This window comes from Rissa tridactyla, chromosome 1 (genome assembly GCF_028500815.1).
Source record: "Rissa tridactyla isolate bRisTri1 chromosome 1, bRisTri1.patW.cur.20221130, whole genome shotgun sequence".
Taxonomy (NCBI): Eukaryota; Metazoa; Chordata; class Aves; order Charadriiformes; family Laridae; genus Rissa; species Rissa tridactyla.
The window spans coordinates 82,329,596-82,351,315 of record NC_071466.1 but is presented as its reverse complement, the minus strand read 5'-3'; the positions used below and the strand labels follow the sequence as shown (position 1 = coordinate 82,351,315).

Here is a 21,720-nt window from a genome sequence, read left to right as displayed (position 1 = left end):
AGATCGGAGAGTTGGCTGTTCCTGGATTTCTCAGCAGCTTCTCCCCAAAGCCTCTTTCTCCTTAAATTGCAGACCTCACCCATTCACCCAGGATGACCAAATGGCACAACCGCAGCTGCCAACAACACATGCCAGCTAACCAGCTTCTCCTCAAGGACTTTCTGTTTTCTCATTGCCACTGCTCAGTTAACTGGTCTGTCTGATAGGCTGCTTAGCCACACTAATGCTTTGAAATTTTGCTATCTGGTAGAGTATCTGACTAGTTGACACGTACCCTACCTCTGTGAAATTTTACTGGACAACACAGCGTCATGTTCTTGCGTCCTGCTCCAGACAGAGCTACTGTATGATATTAAGTCATACAGGACTTTTCCTCCTCAACACTCCAAGAAAGATCTGCAACTGCAACTGCTGTGAGAATTACTATTTTTCAATAATAAAATGGCAGATCTGAGAAACCAAGGCTTAGACTGTGGTCATACATGTGAACTGATCTGCAAGGCTTTCCTTTTATTAATACAATAGTTTGTGTGTTTCTTCAGATCAGAAGGAACCAAGTCTGAGCAGTTCTGTATTAGTGATGAACCAATAATCTGTTTTCTACCATAGGAATTTGGTATTTTTGGTTCTGACACAGGAAGACACTTCCCCAAAATTTTCACAAATCAGCTGAAGGAAAGCGTCAAACAAAATGTCAGAATTTGATACATTTAAAAGTGCTTTCACTTCTGTTTGCATCCCTTCATGTATGAAATAAGTTGAATTTCAAAAGAAAGAGTCAGTTGGAAGAAAAAACATATGCGATCTGTAGTCTAAAGACAGATTAATACTTTTAAATTTTCCAGAACTTTTTTACAATTGCCTTTCTCATATGAAAAATGTAATTTAAATCATTGCAGTTTTATTGGGGGAAACTATCCTGTCTAATTGGAGTTCTCTGAAGAAAAACCTGGTTTGAAAGCATTTTTCTCACTGACCCACAGAGGAATCCATTCAGATCAAAAAGAAGATGGAGACTGATAAAGGTATCTATACTGCAGAACAAATAAAATCTGCTACATGACAACAGTCCTGACCTGCAACTTGTCTAAGCCAAAGAGCTGCTGGGGCTTCCTACAAAACCTGCCACACACGTTCCTCTAGAATTTCCTCAGAAGGCAATCAGGCATTAAGGTCTCATTTCAGAAGTTAGAGAGTGCCCTAATACGGCTTGCACACAGAAACCAGAACCATTAATTATATCTGCCCGACAATGTTAGCACAGTCATCAAGATCCAGTTACACTAGCAGGTATGTCCCCTCCTTGTTCTACGTCTGACTTCAGATGTCTACGATATGAGTGCAATCTCCCGCTGTCACCAATAAACAAAAGTGCATTCAGAGCTCTTGAGAACCAACTGTTCCCACAGTCTAAGGAAACCTCAGGAAGGTAGGACCTTCACTTAGATATCTGCAGTGGACTGTATGACTAAGCATGTGCTATTAAATAAAGGCGAAGAACTCCTTCCTCTGTGCCTTCAAGACAGGTTGGCTGCATCCAAGCTGTCTGCTGGGAATGGTCCTTGGCACATGTGACCCTCTATCCTGTGCTTGGCAATGCTGTTCAAGGATGGATAGCTGGTATAGTCCAAACTGGGCCAAGGACCACGCCAATAAGGCTATGGATGATCCTGTGCTTGGCCATGCTGTACAAGAATGGACTGCTGGTATAGGCCAAACTGTGTCAAGGACCATGTCAAGGCTATGGAGGATCATAGGATAGTTAGTACTCAAGGCTATGCTCTGGCCATGTTTCATTTACACAGACAGGCCTTGTAGGTCCCAGCCTCTCAACCTACCTCCCTCTTAGCCTGGCCAAAATGACCAACATGGCTACAGCTTGTCCCAGCTTTTATCAACTATCTAAAAGCACCTATAAAGCTAATAATATTAATGAAGTCTGTGTCTCTTACATTAATGAAGAGCATACAGCTTCACTTCTTGATACTGTCTTCGACTCGCAATTCTGAAGATACCTGAAGTTTTTTGATTCTAAGAGGACACCAGTAAAACACAGTACTGTGATGTGAAACGTGATTTTTACTCAGCAGCCTTTGTAGAAATACCTCGCCCTCCTGGAATGATTCCCCTGAGTTCTACTGCATTGCAGGCACCAACTAAGTACAAGAATATTACTGAAACCCAAATTGCCCTGTAGTGGCAAGCAGCTGCAAGGGTCGGCTTACTTATTGCATGTGCCCCATTCTCCTCTCCATTCACAGTGGCTTCTCCGTTCTTTGGTGTGTTCTGCTGGGAAACAGCAGTCGTCGTTGCTCCCGCTGTTGCTGCCGTTGCTGCCGCTGCCGCCGCTGCACTGGCTTGTTGCTGTGCTAGTTTCTCTCTGAATGCTTGCTGCCGGGTCTGTACAACATCAGGCATCACCGCGTCTATCAGAGACAGTGACTCTATTGGCCTGCCGTCAAATACTGTACCATCCTGCAGGGAAAATGAGCAGAAGTGAAACTGCAAGTTTAGGATCTTCATCATTGAGGTCGGCAAAGAGGTAATGATATAAAGAAACAAAACTAGGTTGTGTGAAGATAGATAGTGCACTTTGACTTAACCAACAGTGCCACATTAGTACGTACTGTCTCTCTCTCAGACCCATGATGGTGGTACTTAAGTTGTGTTCAGTGGATAAGTCATTTATTGGAATTTCATAGAAAATTCCAGCATATGAACTCTTTACAGATGCAAAAAAAACTCATGCTGTGGAAAAAAAAAAGTCTGACTGATGACAGAAAGCTTCTCTTTGTTTTTTATTTGGAAAAAAAGAGTCATGGCTAAAGCCACGACAAAGGCAAATAGACTTTGGTTGAACTGTTTGTCTTCTTGCACTTGCAGAGGCACAGGAATGGAAGCAGCTGAATAATAATGAACCTCAGCCAAAACAAGATGTATGCATAAATTCAGTGGTTTCTTACATGGCATTCATCAGCCCAACACCACCAGTTGTAGCTGATTGTACAGGACTGCTTTATCATTATTTTTCCTTTATTCTGCCAGTTTTATCCCAAATAGTTATGGCTTTCATTTTGATTTCTGTAAATTAGGCTTCAGGTTTAACAACCAATTGAGTTAAGCTTTAAGGGCTGTTTTTTAAGACTTAATACAGACTCAGGTCAACAACTGCTATATCTAATTAGCTTTCCTTCACTTTCACTTTCCTGTTATCTTAAATACAGGAAAAAGGTTTTAGTAGCCTCCATGGAGTGCCATTTTACTGATCTTCTGCAAACTCCCTTTAATTCCTTGAAATAATCAAGACCTAGCAGTGAAAGATTTATGTTTGAGGAATACCAGATAAGACTAGGATACGGATAGATGAAGTAGCTGGGAAACAATATAATTTTCAATAGACAACAATAACTAATAAAGAAAAATAGTCGTTTGTCTGACTAGTATGCTTCTGTTGGACTATTCAATGAATTACCCCTTACAATTACAATATTAAGATAATACATATTTGTTTCCTTACAGTGAACAAAAAGGAGGAAAGAGTCATTAGAGAAGAAAAATATAAGTGCTCTTTCTCCTAAACATTTTTTATGTAAATGACTCTACTGACATTTATTTGAATGCTGGCTCATGTTCTTGCTACACAATGAAAAAAATGTTTGCCAATAGGTTTTGGCATCTTACATTTTTAACTTTAAAACTGCTCACTGGACTATTTCCGTGACTGTCCTTTCACAGATCACAAATAATACTTTAATTTTTATACACATTAGTTTATAGACTCACCGATTACTTGCTGCTCTTAAGTAATAAGCACACACACAGAAGCATGTACATAGCCATTACTGGTGTTCAGCCATCACAAAGGATGGTCTTTGCTTTGCTGTAATGTATGTATTTGAACAGAATCAAACGATGATGAGAGCAACATAAATCTTAATGGTGACAACATACATATTTTTGAATTATTCTCTCAATTGAGACCAATTCTGAAGCTGGATGCACAGAAGCAGACCCCTACAGCTGTCATACGACCTGAACTGATAGGTGCTGTTCATGGCTGGAAGTTTCTAACTGTGTAGATCCAATTTCAGGCACAGAGCAAAATGTTAAGTAGCAGCAAATTGGGACAGATTCCTAACACTGGTTTGTTATTACAACTGCATCAAAGTGCAGCTTGGCATGAATGTCAAAAGCCATTGCCCCAATTAAAAAATAACACATATACAACTCTTAAACACAGTATCAAGTCATAAAAAGAAAACCACACAGAACACTAGTGATAAAACCAAATGAGTTTCCAAACTACACATTGCAAACAACACAACCTTTTATCTATTTTATATTCCTTTGTTCTCACCCATGCTGTTCACATGCTACATTCAGCTACAGAGGAAAAAGCAGTAGCTTTTTATGCGTTAATATTTATTACAGATCTCCGTCAATTACAAATATCTATGGTAAATATTTCGTGATGCAGTACTCGCTTATCTGTCATGCTTCACTCCCTCTTGAAGCATCATGCCTTTAAGGCTGGCAGGGCAAAAATGCTAGCTTTTCCCACATCCCCTCTTTGTTTTCCCTGGCAGTTCAAGGAGAACAGAGACACTTTTGTGGCTGCTCATACAATCCCCACAGACAACCCGTGCCCCTGCCAGGGTCAGAATTTACACGCAACCGTTTCGCCCTGTACAGGAGAGGATGATGCCTGGCCTCAGATCATCTAAGCCAAAGTCACTGAAATCAAAGAGAATCTCTCCAGTGACCTCCGTGGATTTTTGATCAGGCTTCTCAAGGCTTGCAAGCAGTGCTGCCTGCTAGCAGGTGTCATGGAGTGAAGTTTTAACCTACACTGCAGACTCTTCCTGCCAAATTCTGCTGTGACCTTGAAAACACAAGACCGTAAACACAGACACGCTTCCTTGTCTGCTGCAAGAATCTGTGCACCCCAGATTTGTTGACGGGGGTAGTGGAAACACCATAAAATCTGTTTAAGCACAAAGAAGGCCTCAATGCCACAACTAAAAACTGAAATACGTTTTTACCTCAGAGCTTTTCAGCTCTGTGCTGGGGGTGAGGCAAAGTATGAGGAACCAAAAATAAACCAGATCAAGAGAAACTTGATGGCCTGCATCTCTGTTCGGGATGTTGGGATGCAAGCCCCGGCGTGGCGGTCAGCAGTGGCAGGGGTGGTGGCAGGGGTACTTACTTCATTGATGCTGATCTCAGCCTCCACATACTGGAGCCCCTTCTGGAGGATGGAGATGAGTGCGGCAGGTGGCACTAGTGTTCCGTTGATGTTGGACTGGCTGATGTGGCTCTCGATACCGAAGGTGAAGGCCGAGTGGGAGAAACCTGAGAGCAGGAAAAGGAAGCCATGACATGAAATCTAAATGCACCAGCCAGATACACCTTCACGGTCTAAAAATAATCCTGCTCCGAGATCTGAGAGACGCTGCCGCGTAAGCAGAAGGACGGGGGCTGGCTGCACAGAGCCAGGGAGGTTAACCAGAGCCATCCTCACCACCCTGCCATCGCCCGTCCCCAGCCCTGCACGTATAGGGGAAGCCGTATAGAAATGGAAATGCGCACAGAGAAAAATAGTAACTAGAGAACCGTACTAACTGAAAACAAAACCAAACACATAAAGAAATCGGAATTGCCACAAGGGCAAGTCCAGCTAGAAAAAAAATGCCTCAAATCTTCATTTCCCTTGCTGTATTTTAGAGTGGGTGTTTTCCAAAGACAAATACTTAAATCCCTATCAGGGCACAAGTTGTATAAAATCAAGCCATAGATGCAGCTGACACAGGGGAGCCATTCCCTCATACCAGGGAGGAGATTTAAAATCCTCTGCTCATTTATTGCTGAGTACAGTATGACGTGCAGAGCATTGCCATTAAAACGTGAAACAACAGAAAGGCTGCTCCCATAAACCTATTTTCTGAAAGTGAACAGTAATAGCAAAAGTAATTAAATGGGATCTGCCAAACAGCAGATGACAAGCCAGTGTGGCAGCCTGTCCTTTAACCAGAAGTCTTGCTCTGACCTGTCGCGTTTTTGTCATTGTCCTAGAAATAAGGGGTAATGAAGGTGATGGCACTGAAAATCAAAGAATTTTGCTGGACACATTTTAAGGAAGGAGCTGTGCTTTAAATGCTAGCTGAAGCTGCTGAAAACTGTTGCTGGGTATGAATGTGAGCGCTGCAGAGAGACTGTACGTAGGGACAGATGTGGGAGGGGGAAGGGGGAACAGGATGTAGATATAACTGTAGGAACCCATTTATCACCACACTGTCTCCAGAGCATTAATCTAACATTAAAAGCCTTGGGGAAACCACCCATGCACCGTCTCAAACAGGAAGAGCCCTTGCAGTCTCCACCGACTAGACAAGAAAGAAGAAAAAAAAAAAAACAGAAGAAAAAGAAAGCAGCTCTCAAATGAAAATGCTTCCGTTAAATATAGCAGTGCCTCTTCCCCTTGTCAACAGTAGTTTCATTTATAGTTTTGTCCGTTAAGGGATTTCCCCCATATCACTGCAATGTCCAATTGTGTGTGGGCTGGAGGATGGGATTTTGGGCTCGCTCCACAATAATGCTTTCTCTCTCTCACTCAAATTGTTTTCAAGATCCTTTTTGCAGCTAGCTCAATTATGAACGTAGATAGATAGCAAAAACAAGCCGAGAAACAGCATGCCTCCCACATTTGAAACCAAGGTATGTATTTCTCTGTGATTCTCCCTCCCTACACGTTTTATTTTGCCTTGTTTTTCTCCTCTTCCTGGTGACAGCCTCTATTCTCTCCTTTCCCGATCCTACCTTCCCTTCATGGCACTCCCCCCATTTTGGGGGATGCTTGGGATGCTTTGGATACTTTTTAGGAAGTGGCAGGTCCACCTATGAGCAGAATTACGTAGCATTAGAAGGCATAAAAACAAAGCCCAGCAAAAACCACCTGAAAAACTGTAGTATCATCTATCTAATCACTGGTCCAATTCTTATCCTGTATTGCTCTTTATGTCCTGGTCTAGTTTATGAGCTGCTGGACCTCCTGCTGCATCCAAAATAGACTGTTAAGATCTGCAGGGCAGTGCTTTTCCCTTTTTATTAGTTTTGTAGGACACCTAAGCACATTACTGGGCGCCACAATGAGGAAGAAATCAGGCACTGAGCATACACAGCCTGTGCCCGAGAGAGATCTAGGGCTTCATCACTGAACACTGAAATCTCTATGTATGTATAAATACGTCATGCAACTAACCAGAATTAGAGAGTCAGATCCCACTTAATTTGTATGTATTTAAATTCATCATCAACAACAACAATAAAAACACCTTCTTGAAACGGAATGGATGGATGGATGGGATGGATGGATGGATGGATGGATGGATGGATGGATGGATGGATGGAAAGAAAAGGATGAAAATGCATGATGGATAGACCAGCAAATCTACTTAAGAATGGAGAAGAATGAGATAGTTATGCTGTTGTCCAGAAGCACTGAAGTTGACTGCTAAAAAAGCCAGCAGCTGGTTTGTGAGTCCAGCTAGTTTGTCTTTGTCCAGTACTGAGTTGCCACATCCCCAAAGAGCAACACACCCCACCTGGCTGCGCATGAGAAGGAACTTCTCAGCACAAAACCCAGTTGTGTTATTCCAATGAATCTTGTTATTTTACTGTTTCTCTCGATGCTAAGAAACTATTACCAAAGCACCTGTTAGATGAGGAATCATAAAACTCCTGGCTACTCTGTCACTGAAGAGCAATGTCACTCACACGTCTCCAGCAGCTGTGACAAACTTTCCTACAATCTTATCCGATAAGATCCAAATACTGAAAATCAATGGAGCAAAACTGCATAAGCGTGTGCTGCTAGACACTGTGTTCCTCACCCCTCTTAGAAAAATCCTCCCACACAATTGTAATTAAAAGAAAAACAAACACAACAGAAACAACTCAACCAGACCACCGACCGATAGCTAATTACCTCCTGATTTCTTGTACTACCGTAGCATTTATGTAAGGCTCATATGAAAGTAGACCGGTTTTAAAAGTAACACACACAGTTAACAAAATCCTGAATGAAGCTGTACCCACATCAGGTCTCTGATAACACTGAAAAATCACTTGAGCTTTGCTTTTATAGTTACCAGATGTCATCAGTTCTCTTTGGGGCTCTGCGTGTGAGTACATTGAATTATATAGCAATGTTGCAGCTCTACAGTTCAGTCTTACAAAAAGGTGATTTCTGTTAAACAAAGGCAAATTTTTTTAAATGCTAGCTTGTGTTACAAATGTTAACTTGGCCCTCCTTCTGCAGTTCATGAAACTGCACTGGGGAACGCAAAGCCAAGACACGAGCGCCCCGTCCCCTCCTCCAGTGACTTGGTGGAGGCTGCCAAGGCAGCTGGGGAGCGAGAGCAGAGACAGAAGGTGCTCTGCAAGTGAGGAGCTGAAGAAAGGATGTGGTAGGGATGACATGAAATTACAGTAGACCCAAACTCAAAATGCTGTAGTAGCAGAGAAATGAATGAAAGTTGCAAATCTGTGTCCATATGCATTATTTTTCATAAATTCTGTCATTTTGGTAACTGTGCTAATCACTCTATAAAACAATAGCTTCTATTCAAATAGCACCAATAAATGAAATCTTAATGCAATAAACCCTTCGAGGACACATGCAATGAGACTATGAGCTTTTAAGGTTAAAGACATGAACACAAAGGGCAGGAGGGGAGAGACCACAGCCACGCACTGAACTGGTTTCATACCAGTGAACCGGATAGGCAGTCACTTGTGCCGTAACGTGACCAGTGCCCTAAATGGCGCCTTTTGGCAGGCTTGAGAGAATGGCTTTCAGGTTTTTTCTACCTCAAAAAAGATGGGAAAACATAAACCGTCAAACTATGTACAATCTATAAATACATTGTCATACATGAAAAAAAAAGCATCCAAATGAACAGTGCAGAACTTGGTATGATCACCTTAAAGAGAGGTGACCTATCCACTGTGAAATAGTTGGTCTTGAAAGATTTTACAGAGTATAAAAGCACGGAGTATGTAACAAATGCAGAAAAAAATGACTTAAATGACACCCCCCCCCAAAAAAAAGATTGTTATACAAGTGTTTTTGACTTGAAAATGGAGTGAAATTCCTCATTGAGAGATTCCTGCACTTTTTTGTATTGACAGTGATAACACGTCCCGGTTCTGTGCTGTAACTTTTCCCACACCGAGGTGTCTGTATATACTCTCAGTGGTACATACACAGCCATTTGGGAATTCTTGCCCTAGGCAGTGCCAAAAAATGCATATGTAGGGCTGTGTTTTGCAAAATTTCACTGATAGATTTTGCTGTAACTGCAAAAATGGAGATGATCGAGATTTCTTTTCCCTTGGCTGCTCCTTTTTCAGTTAAAAATGGCCTCCCCATAAAACAAGATGTGTCATCGATCTTAAAATGACTAAGTTTGATTTAACGCACTTAGTGCTGCTCTTTGTGTGCTTGTTTGATCCGCAGGCTACGTAGTTTCAATTGTTTTTAATACGCCTTTCAAACGTAGGCGTAGGAAAGGGCACCGGGCAGCCACACAGCCCGGGGAATGCCTTATGCTCTCCAGAGATGTGTCTCACCTCTTCTTGGAGTGAAGGATTCTTCCTTTTAGGCACACAACCGGGGTGCTGCCGAGTATTCCCCGTGCTAGCTCATCTGGCAATCACAGCTCCAGCTAACTGACATTCACTAAGTGCTCCTTTCATTTTCCGATCCCTTTAGCACCGTAAAAAGCAGTCTTGTTTAAACTGCACTCTTAAATTGTAACAGCTACAGCACCTACTGCTGCGTTTGTACAGGTGGAGGGAATGACAAAGAGGGGTCTGTGGAACCAAGGACTTTTGAAGCATTTCAGTCTTCGCAGGAGTTACCTCAGGGATGCCCTGATTAGCAACAGTTAAGTGATCTATTGAACACTGCAAATTTTCTGTTTGTGAACTAACTGGGCTTAGCTTTCTCTGGTAAATTTAACTAGCATACTGTTCAAATAGTTTTTAAAAAACCAGATGTCTCAAAGTTATTTGCAAATTATTCAGTTTAATTATTCATACTACGTGATTCTTCACTGAAACATTTGTTACTGTAGAATGAAACAGAGAATAAAGAATTATGAACATCGAATTGCCTTTCACACGCATCTCTGGCATCTTGATGATGAAGAGCCTCTATCTCAATGCTGAGTACAAGTAACAACCCATTCCTACAAATCTTTGTATAACTAATGCTCAGTGTGGCCCTCTGTCCTGGAAAATAGTGAGATGGAGGTCTGTGTCATTTCCTTTAATAAATTTTCCTATTTCTTTAACTCAAGCAGTCAAGATTGAGGTTTCCAAATCCAGGGATCTTAGGTTTGATTTCTGGAAATCACTAAATTAGTGGTGTTATTACTTCAGTAGAGAGAAAAAAAATAAAAATAATGAGGAGTCATAAACAATGTGACAACCCCTTCTTTTTTTCTGTAACAATTTAACACTCCAGGTGGAAATAATCAACATTTCTTATTTCATTGATTTCTCCGACATTGTATTGTCTTTCTTTTTGGAAATGCACAATACCAGCTCTTCCAATCCTCATCTCTGAAGTAACATGCTGTTCTCTTTGAAAGTATTTGGCAGGTACAGGATACAAAAATGAGCAAGGTTTTAGAAATGATTAAAACTTCTGGCTCAGTAGAACCAACCTGCAACTGCTCTAATGGGATCCACTGGCAATCTCAAGTTTTCTGGCTGCATGAGTGCCTGTTTTCTTAAGGTAGTCTTGTACCTGGCACTACTGCTGAGACTTTGACCGATGTAAAATTCGCGCAAGAATGGAAGGCACGCAAGAGCTGACTACAGCTGTACAGGCTGCAGGGAAAAAAAGACGGTTGTGAGGGGGTAAAGGAAAGCCATCTTTATGACCATAAATGAGTATATGGGCAAAAATCCTGAGAGATTTAGACACATCAAGTAGGAACATTCCACGATGTAATGAGTCAAAGAAACTCACGCGCAGGAGGAAAAGATGTCCCCACACAGTCCCATCGGCAACTTTACCAAGTTACCAAACGCAAGTAACTCCAAAGCTGCCCACACAGCTGCTTGCCAAAGAAACCAGATGCAACCAGTGGAAAAACATCCTCCCAAGTTTGACGTCTCGGTCTTGGGAGTGCCATCTAAGCAGGAAAGCAAGAAGGGAAGAATGGTGCAATGTGGTGATCTGAAATAAATTAGAGCCCCATCACTGCAGTTTAAAGAAATTCCAGTAAAGAACAGTGAATTATGACCATTAACAAAATCATTTCCTCCAAATACTAATGATGTACAAACAGCACATTTAACACTAAGTTAAGATTTCTGAAGGTCTAGATTAACCAGCGTAGAGAAGCAAGGGACATATATCACTAATTTGAATGCAATTTCTGTCTGCAAAACCAGAAGTAAACACTGTAACTTAGACCACCTGTATCTTCTTAATCCTGGGCCTAACATGCTAATCTAGTTCCTGAGGTAAATGACATAATTTCTTGCCCATTGCCCAAGAGAATACAATGATGTTCTTCACTGTACTTGACCGCAGCTGCCATTTTACAGTCTAGTATTTCCCCTTGTATATGATGCACCGAGTGAGAATTGAAAATGTAACATGGATCCCTATCCTTGCTTCTCCTTACATTTCTGTCTAAATGTAATTATGCATCCACAAAAATATGGACATAAAACCCTAGCGTACGTATGCAGAGGTTTCACAAAGAGGACACCGGTTTCTCCGAAATACGTTCAGTTGCAGTTAAGAAGAATCTAGTGCCTCAAGACACTGATAAGATTCTACAAACAGTTAAAAAAATAGGTGGGCAAAAATCCTACACCACATCTTGTTTATTATTCACAGCAGACTGAGATTCTTCTTCTAGCTGAGCTTTTTCTTTCTCAGTAATACATCCTAGAGTGCCTCTCTGGTTTTGGCAGTGTCTGCTTATTTTTGAAGACTTACCTTCACAATTACATAAAGGGCTTAACAAGGACACACATTAGCAATTTAAAATAGAGAACTGCAGTTGAAATATATTTTTAGAAAAATCAGCTGAACAACAGGGCTTGTACATTTGTTTCAAGATTAGGATTGCTGAACGATTAAAATTATTTCCAGAACCCTGGGAAATGTGTCCTGTGTTACAAGCTCTTTCACAGTCCCTCAGAAATATAAAGAAAGAATCCCTAGCTGTAGCTTGTGTCAGTTGACAAAATTACAGTGTGCCTGGTTACCTGAAGTTTTGTAGAAGCGATTATTCACTAATATTAAACGTTACACCCTTTTTCTTGGATATCTGACCTGTTCACCCTCTGCCAAGAATTCAGAGTAAATGTCTGCTACCCCAAATTATTTTATTATGTGCCAAAGAATTTTTTGGCAGGCTTTTTTTCTTTTTCATGCAGGAAAATATGTTGGAAAAGATTAATACAACTTGGAAATGATCTTTTGATGAGCAGTACTTGGCACTCACTGTTTAAGCCTTTTTGAGGGCTGCAAATTAACAAAAAGAGAAATATGATACAGACAGAAAACAGAACACGAGCAATGGAAAGAGGAACTTAACAAAAAATCTTTTGAAAACCAGGTCTGAAATAATCCCCTTTTTCACTCACTCTGTGTAAATTAGACTGACAATTGCGAATAAACGTCAACACCGATCTAGCAATTTAATGCAAATACGGGCAAGATTTGAAATAATTTACAAAGGCCACAAGAAAAAAAATATCTTTTTCTTCTAAATTAATGGGATGCTGTTCTCTTTTAGTCCTGTCTGTGGAACTAAACATCCAAAGAGATGCGGCTCGTTTTAAGGATCACATTTATAGGAGAGACTTTCATAGTCATACATACTTTGCGTTTTTTTCCCGTAAGCTATATTCTTCTATCAGTTCTAATACACACCTATAAGCGGTGGCAAATAGGACACCACAGCTGATACTCTGTGAGCATTCAGGAACTTCAACACCAGGATGGTGTCTGCCGATGGTGACTACAAATGGAGTCCTAATACAGCTAGGCCAGTTAGGTGTGAAGAGGGGCGATTTGTAACTGCCACAGCTGTGCAAGGCAGAAAGTCCCCAGCATGCAGGTTATTAGCAAAACTTGCAAAGCTGCAAGATACAGCTTTTTTCACTGGCCTGGAGAATCATAAGGAAAAGCAGTAAATTGACAAATGTGTAGCACTTCACTGGCTTTACTAGCAAAGCCATCTTGACCTACAGCTATCTGCCTTCCACTCAATGCCCTATTTTCTTAATACCCCTATAATACTGCATTTACACAAGCTTTAAAAAACAGGACATGAAGTGATCAGAACCAAAATCCGTGCCATGGAATACATTTGCAAAGGTGTAATTGTTTATGTTTGTGTAGCTTAAAAATCACTGTGTTTGCTCAGTCTGAGTTCCAACACTGTACGGCAACTTTCAGGCCAAAGAAAAATTAGAATAGCCAAGTTCAGAAAACTGTGAAGAGACCCAGAAGGAAATACCAAGTAAGGAGGGTTTTGTAAATGGCAAAAGAACAAGATACTCAATCTATTTTTTTTTCTTTCGCAGGAACTTAGAAAATTCTGCACCAAGTATTGCTTTTCTTACATGGCATTTATATTGCTGTTGTTATGCAACAGGGGTAAAAGACACAGAAAAAGAAGTTTTCAAAAGGACTTCTTGAACTGCACCACAAAATATTCAAAACTATTGTTTATACATATGTATATAAAGAAGATATCTGGTCACAAAACTCTAAGTTTGTGAATATAAACACATTTAAAAGTGTCCCTCATACAGCTTATTACATTCTTTTGCAAATATAACCAGAACAAAGTATGACAAAACCAGCAGCTCCTGTAGCTGTAAAGATATTTTTTCCTCTCCATTGTAGAATTTGGATTTTTGGAAGACAACCATCAAATACTGCTAGTAGGTATTCACTGCTCTAAAAAAAAAAAAAAAAAAAAAAAGTGCACAGTGTGGTTTTGACTCACACATTGTTTCACACAATACAGAGGTGCTGTCGGCTTAGAAACCAATTTGCTTATCTTTAAAGGAAGCTGGGAAAAGTATTTACCTTTAACCTATCAGCTTCATTCTTCCCAAGATCTACAGCTTTGATAAGTTTAAAAAAAATGGTTTTGGAACTGCAGCCCGATAAAGCTTGTTGTCTTCTAATACTAACCCTGATTTTCCTAAAATGTACATAGTATTTGCAAAGAGACTAAATGATTACTAGCAGAGAGAGAAACTGTGGACAATAATACAGTTCTTATTTGACAAATGGATTTGTCTTTTCAGCAGTCATCCATCTTTCAACTATGAAGTATAATTTCAAATAAAGAGTCAGTTTCACTGCTTCTGGAATTATTCAGCCACTTCCTCCCTACTTTAAAAGAAATACAGAAAGTAGGGAGAGATTAAAAAAAAAAAAAGAGCAGTAGCTTATTAAAACCTCTCATAAACTCTTTCGATAGTACACTCTATTTTTACTACATACGTATTATGTTGGGGGGAGTTATATATATATTATGTTTCGTTATATGCAATAGATATAGTTACAGATGGTTTCTCATTAGATAGGAATGCTCATTCTGGGATGACTTTTAGGAAACACTCTTCTTTAAACCAAATCCATTTTTGACAAATTTCTCAAGCACTCTTATCCAGGAATCACTAACACACTATATTCCACTCCTGAAACAACACCGTGGCTTTTATTTATCTCAAATAACTCATGAAAGGTCACAAATGTTGGTTCTATATCCAACTTCCAGTATATCGGAGATTTGGATCATAAGCTTAAGCCATTTTATTTCAATTGAGTAGGCTGCCCCTAAAGAGGATAACACATCATATAAACAGGGCTGTATGCTCACAAATCAGATCTGTGCTAAACCATGAGAATTAAAAGTGGAGTTTGTCTTGCTCCAAAGCCTCGCCACTCTACAGCTGAAAAGGTGAAAGAAACCCTGCCTTTAGTCTTAACACCAGTTCCTGAATACTATAGTTAGCATCTTGTTCATACTGCATTTAGATATATATATTCACCTATACATATTAACCTATAAAATCACAAATAGTACTTTGAAATACTAGGAAAAAAAAGCTAAATAGCATCTCAGCACACCTGTAATAGTCTTTCCTCAGAGGATTTGAATACATTTTAGGACCAAAACCTTTCACCATATGCTGTGAGGTACTGTACATAGTATTAACCTCACTCTCAAACAGGAATATTGAGGCACAAAAATGTTAAAGCCAAGTTTAAACACCCAGTTTTTACATATTTCCTTAAAAAGTGTATTGTTTTATTTACTCAGAAATACCTGTTCAGCATCCAGTTACACTAGCACAAAAGTACCTGTGCAAATAGTTGCTAAGCAAGTACAAAAGCATCTTTATATCAGTGCAGCTGAGTTTTGTCTATGAACTACAGTCACTCTACACCGCAGGCAGACTACATGCGGCCCAAGAGCCAGTGATAACACGTCTGTAGACACAAAGAATGCAGCCATAGATTGTTACTGAAACAACACTAAAATGTGTGTTTTATCTTTGCCTGGCAGGATGTCATTTCAAGGATGTATTTTTCCCTCAGCTAACAAAAGGTCTCCATCCTTACTATTAGAGCACAGCTATGTACACAGCTTCAAGAGCATTCCAGTGACTATCATGTTCAACAGCACCTTTATGTATAGGTTCTTTAAAAGATCTTTGGGGCTCCTCAGTTTTCAGCGGGAGGCTGGACTAGTGTAACGTAAGCCAGCAATGTGCCCTTGCAGCAAGGAAAGGCGACAGCATCCTGAGCTGTGCTACAAAAAGCCTTGCCGGCAGAACAATAGAGGGGATCCTTGCCCTCTACTCAGACCATGTGAGACAACATGAGTACTGTGTGAAGTTCTGGGCTTCCCAGTACAAGAGAGATAGGGACATACTGGAGTGAGTTCAGTGAAAACACCACGAAGATGATCACTGGACTGGAGCATCTGTCACACATGGAGAGGCTGCGAGAGCTGGGACTGCTCAGCTTGAAGAAGGAGAAGGCTCATGGGGGACCTTATCCATGTGTGTAAGCACCTGAGGGGGGTGCAAAGAGGATGGAGCCAGGCTCTTCTCAGTGGTGCCCAGTGACAGGACCAGAGGGAATGGGCACAAACTGAAATATACATTAATTCCATTGAAAAAAAATGAAACACTTCTTTAATGTGAGGGTGACCAAGTATTGGAACAGGCTGTCCAGGGAGGTCGTGGGCTCTCCATCCTTGGAGATATTCAAAACCCAACTGGACACAGCCCCGAGCAACCTGCTGCAGTTGACTCTGCTGTGAGCAGGGGCATTGGGCTAGATGATTTCCAAAGGTCCCTGCCAATCTGAACTATTCTTTGGGTTCTGTCATCTCCTGAGATATCATCCAGCCTGAACTTTCCTAAAATCCTAATCCACTGACTCTACTATCAGTGCACACTGTTGTTTTTACTGTCATGCTGGAAAAGTGCTTTTATTGACCAAGTGCTTCATTCTTCCAATGAATTATTCCTCAGGGTTTAGATTTTAGTAATTTAAGCAAAACTCATGCACTGTACATTCCCCTTCTACCTAGCAGCAGCCTTCCTACGCAAAGAAAGCAGTTAGCTTTGAAGCAAATCTAGCTGACCTATATATGCCAATATTTTATGCTATGCTTAATCTGAATTATTTTCAACATGCGCTTTTCTCATCTGTGACTCAGGAACTCTGTGCCAATACGCGGTTGTTCAAAATACTCTAAACGTACCTCACATGCAGAAAAAAAATGGACTTCAGAGAAAAATTAAATAGGCTTATGTAAGTAACGACTATTGCATAAGGTACAAATTCAAAAGAACAGAATATTGATCTTCAGTCATTCTCCACTGCCTGAGAATTTACCCAAGCAAATTGCAATATTTACATTTTGCATAAAATTTCTTAGTCAAAAAAGAGAACGAGTCATAAAGAAGATATTTTCCTTCAAAATTTGTTGCTTCCTTTTCAAAAAAATTGCAAATAGCATTGAAAAAATTGTAAACTAGTACTACTCCAACTATTAGTACCTAGTTGGACAACATCAAAATGATGAAATCCTAGAAGCTTCAGAATATCCATACTTTGCATTCTCTCACAATTTCCAACGGCAGAATGAGAGTAAGATGCCCTGGATGCAGTTAACAGGAAAGGCCCATGTTTGCACATGCCTAACTCTACAAAGGATTTTGTGCTATGATTCACAGAAACGCCTCATGCTATATGTGCCCTTGAGCCTATGCTTAAAACCTGTGAGAAAATCTTATCTTTTAGGAAAAAAAAGGAAAATTTGTCAACTATAAACCAAACAGACCAATGCACTGCTCTTATCCCGAATCTGCAAATGCAAAACAACTACGTTATTAGCTGCCTTAATTTGTATGGTTGGGAAGAAAACAAATCACAATTCTAGAGTATGAAGGTAAATTGGTAAATTGTTCCAAGTCCCAGCTAAACATTTCATTGACATCTTTTTAGCAAAAGCATTCAGTTAGTGTTTTTATTGTCTTGGACATGGTACAGATTGTACACTGAGGAATAGTTTATCAAGTGTATGTCATAAAACATGGAAAAATTCAAACTGAACAGTAAAAGTATGAGCGAAAATGGAAACTGTTACACAACCTTAACTCTAACAAGTCATTGCCAGACATCCACTACAATAAATGCCCTACTAGAGTGCAGTATAAGCCGCAGACAGCTGGGGAGCTGATTTTCAAATAAGGATTCTATATTGCAACGTGCGTGTAAGTGCTAGAAAAGGAACACAATTAAGTCGATCAATGCATCAAAAATACCAAATCTGAAAAAGCTTTAATAACTGAATTGACATGTTGGGCTGTGTAGGGAAGGTAATTTAGTGTAGTATTTGGACCTATGATAGGATTTGTCACTCAGAACAGATGCCAGCACATTTTAGATTAACAGGTATGTGAGACACTTGATTTCCCTTGGTTTTGCCATACTCCCCTCACCCCTTTTCAAATTTTCCTTGGAATCCTTATTACTCCCATTGCATTGTACTGCTCTGACCATCATCATTACAAAAGACAAATAATTATTTGTTTCTCTTTTAGGGAGACAAAGCAGAACGGGAAAACTCAATATACTGAATTCTGTGTGGTTTTGTAGAAACAGTTCTTCACTCTGAAGAAAACCAATAGAAGGACTGTGTCAGCAGTGAAGACTGCTGCTAGCAAAAGTATGCTTCTCAGGAGTTTGAAGAGGTGCAAACCTGAACAAATCTAATTTGGATGCCAGAACCGTGACTTCTTTGGTATAGCTCGTCTCACTTACATCAATGCATCTGCTTTTTTAGTACAATTACGTCCACCACAGGAGTATTTGGTATGCTTTTATCTCCACACCAGTACTAGACTCATAGCTTAGACATAGCCTAAGCCTGATTTTAGTAATTGAGGCCAGCATTTTAACTTAAAGGTAGTCTTTAAACGGAGACACCTACAAATAAATATAACCTGACTTTTAGAAGTTTGAGATAAACAATGCTTGGAAGTCCTCAGCACTTTTACGAACTGGGCCGCTTTAAACTGTGCACCAAAAAGCTCATATTCAAAAAGGTGCAAACTGAACATTGCAGGACTTCACTTTTGGATAGGAAGTTAACAATATTAAACTGAAATTAAACACATTACTTTATTCCTCAAGATGGGGGACATTCATGGTCCTACAGTGGAAGTGACACCACCTAGCCACCTTAGTGGTGGAATTCCTACGTCATCAACCCATGGAGGCTAAATGGAAATTACGCCTGACTGCTTTGTTTTCTTTGTTTTTCTGGGCATAGATAAGCCCTGAGACAATCGCCTATGTGAAGACGCAATTATTTACTTACTTATTATAACACAGCTAAGCAATTAACTTCTCCAAGTTCTGTCTTGTGCTGGGGGGATTTAAGTGTACTGCCCCTGGACCAGGCATCTTCTCCAGCTTGCTTCTCCACTAGCAGGCAACTCAAAGCAGTCTCGCTGGTTGTATTTTTTTCTGCTAAATCACGTGATCAGTCAGTGTAACTCAGTGAGTGCCGCAACTTACCATTTCATTCCATCTGCAAATGTACTCAAGAATAATTTTTTATTTCCTTCCAGGTAACTGATAAAGCTATTGAGCAGTATCATGCCAAGAACAGATTCCTGTGAGTTCCCACTAGAAGCAACCTGTGAGATGAATATTCCCCAACTCAAATCACTTTTCAAGATGTTTCCATTATCCCATTTTTAATCCATTTAGTAGCCCTCGATTAGCCTGATTTTACACACTGTTCTTTTGTTTTGTTTTTAACCGCAGCGTCAACAAGGCTAAGTAAATGTCACAAAGTAGTCTAAGTGTATTATTGTCAGCACAGTTACCTTTGTCAACTTCATTTGTGATCTTGGAAAAAGCAGTACCAAGTTTGTTTGACAAGATCTATTATCCATAAAAACTTGCTGGCTGGCATCAGGCATGCTGTCATCTCTTCGTTTTTTGTTGGAGGTATCTAATTTCAAACTTCCAATGACTTTGCTTGACCTATAGTTACCTGGATCATCTTGTTTAACCTTTAAAAATTCTGGCACAACATTTGCTTTTTCCAGTTCACTGGAACTCCCCTTGGTATGCCAAGATTTGTTAAAAAGCAACAATAATGGTTTAGACAGTTCATCTGTCCTATGCAAGTTTTCTAGTCTGACATAGAATTAAGGAGGAAATATAATTATTGGATTTCACTTCTAACTTCAATTTTAGAAAAGCTGAACTTCTACTAGAATGACCTGCCAGCGTTTTCATAATGAAGTGTAAAGCATCCATCAGTATCTTTGCTATAATGTTTCCAATAATCTCAAGTGCTTCTGTGCCTTGCAGGTGCAAAATACTTGAAATATTATACGGACAGTTTGCTTTTTACATAGTTGTTCTACCATATGTATTTCCTTTTGTCGTTTCTCTCTTTCTCCCACCATTTGCCTAGATTTTAGGGGAAAGCCTGCAAGTTTTACAGGGTAAGATTAAATGACAGATACCTGAAAAAAAGTCTGAACTTTTGTACAGTCATGTAAGTATCCTTGATGGCTGTGTTTGATCTAATTTTTAGAAGCTTTGTGTCCAGCTAATGTTAATAAACAATCAATGTAATAACCTTGTTTTCGGCAAACTCCTTAAACTGTAGGGGTTTGACCTCAAACTGTATTTAAACACTAGCCCTCTAAATTTGGCATGTATTATTTCTGAAGCTATTGATTAAACATCGTTCATCTGCCATCACATCTTATGACATTTATACTAGCAGGTGGAAAGGCAAGATGCTGTATAACAATTTCTGTCTTAATACCCTACTTTATCTGTCAATACAGATACAAAAATTTCTTTGGAAAAAACAATGACAGTATGAAAGAAGATTCAAACTGAATATAAGAAGCTTTTAAAATAGATCAGTGGATACATCATTGCTTATAGCTCTTATTTGCTGAATGCTATTACTAGCAAACTGTCGGGTATAGCTACTAAGTCAATACCTAGCATCTAGATTTCAATATGCTCAGTTTGAAGCATATTTGAATATTTCTTCTTCAAATATTTAACCTCAACTCCTACTCTCTTATATGGGAAAAATCCCACAGAACCAGTGGAAATACAATGTTTTTGTGAATGCCTTTAGTATGTGTGGATTAAGTAAGAAAAACATTTGGCCCTTTACATAAGAAGAGAAGAGCAGTACAACTTGCAATTAATATGAAAATTTGTATGTGAAGTTCTCCTTAAAACGGAAAAAGTGATTGCTTGCTTGTGGGAGAGGAGTTACCTAGAAGAACTTTTTCCTGACATTTGGCTGGCACCACCATTCTTGATTGACTTTGTAAAGCCTTCTTCTGAATCATTACACAACACTAACCCACCTACAGATCTATCAGGAGGAATAAAAAAGGCTGGCTCTATTTTTCCACATCAGGAAAAGTTACTGTATTAATACGCTGTTATGTAGGATCTCCTACAATACAAATATATCAATGTAAAACAAATTCAGGATCTTTCAGCTTCAATTATCTCCATCTGTGCACGGCTCTAATGTTCAAAAGCCCTTTCCAGTGTAGTACCCAATAGCTTATTTTTAAAAATAAACTTTGTCTGGACGTAATTTTAGTTTTGTTAGTTCCTATCTTTCTTTTACATAATTGCATGCCAGAACTAGACTGTTTTTTTATAAGCCCCGTTATTAGAGAGAAGAATACATTCTGAGAAAACAGCTACTAACATAGGCCACAGCTGGACTCTCAAAATGCTGCTTCAAAAGACCAAACCCTGAAAAAGTATTATAAATCTTCTCAATTTCAGTGGAGATTCCTTGCATAGGTTTGGGTTCTTGGGATTGAAATAGTCTTGGAAATAGAAGAAACAAATCAAAATAACATATCTAATGAATGCTAATCATAATAACCAACAGAAGCAGGCTAACCCACTATCTTCTACCTGCTGGGATTTTGGTTCCCTGTCCAAGACATCTCTCAAGTCTGGAGCGCTTATTCTAAAATTGCTCTCAAGACTTCTGACAGGAAAACATGTATTTTTCACAGAATTGTTGTTGTTGTTGTTTCAGCATAGGAAACAACAAATATTTTTAGTCA

At 39.6% G+C, this 21,720-nt stretch overlaps 1 protein-coding gene across 5 annotated transcripts in view; it reads right to left on the bottom strand.

Moving 5' to 3' along the window:
• Window positions 1-21,720, bottom strand: part of TBL1X (transducin beta like 1 X-linked) — a 201,529-nt gene that overhangs the window by 33,263 nt on the left and 146,546 nt on the right. For all 5 annotated transcript variants that reach the window (XM_054211006.1, XM_054211034.1, XM_054211024.1 and 2 more), the window contains 2 exons: window positions 5,207-5,352; window positions 2,226-2,475 (listed from right to left, as the gene is read on the bottom strand). In XM_054211006.1, coding sequence (XP_054066981.1) covers window positions 2,226-2,475; window positions 5,207-5,352 — 396 coding nt within the window. The remainder of the gene's footprint in view (window positions 1-2,225; window positions 2,476-5,206; window positions 5,353-21,720) is intronic.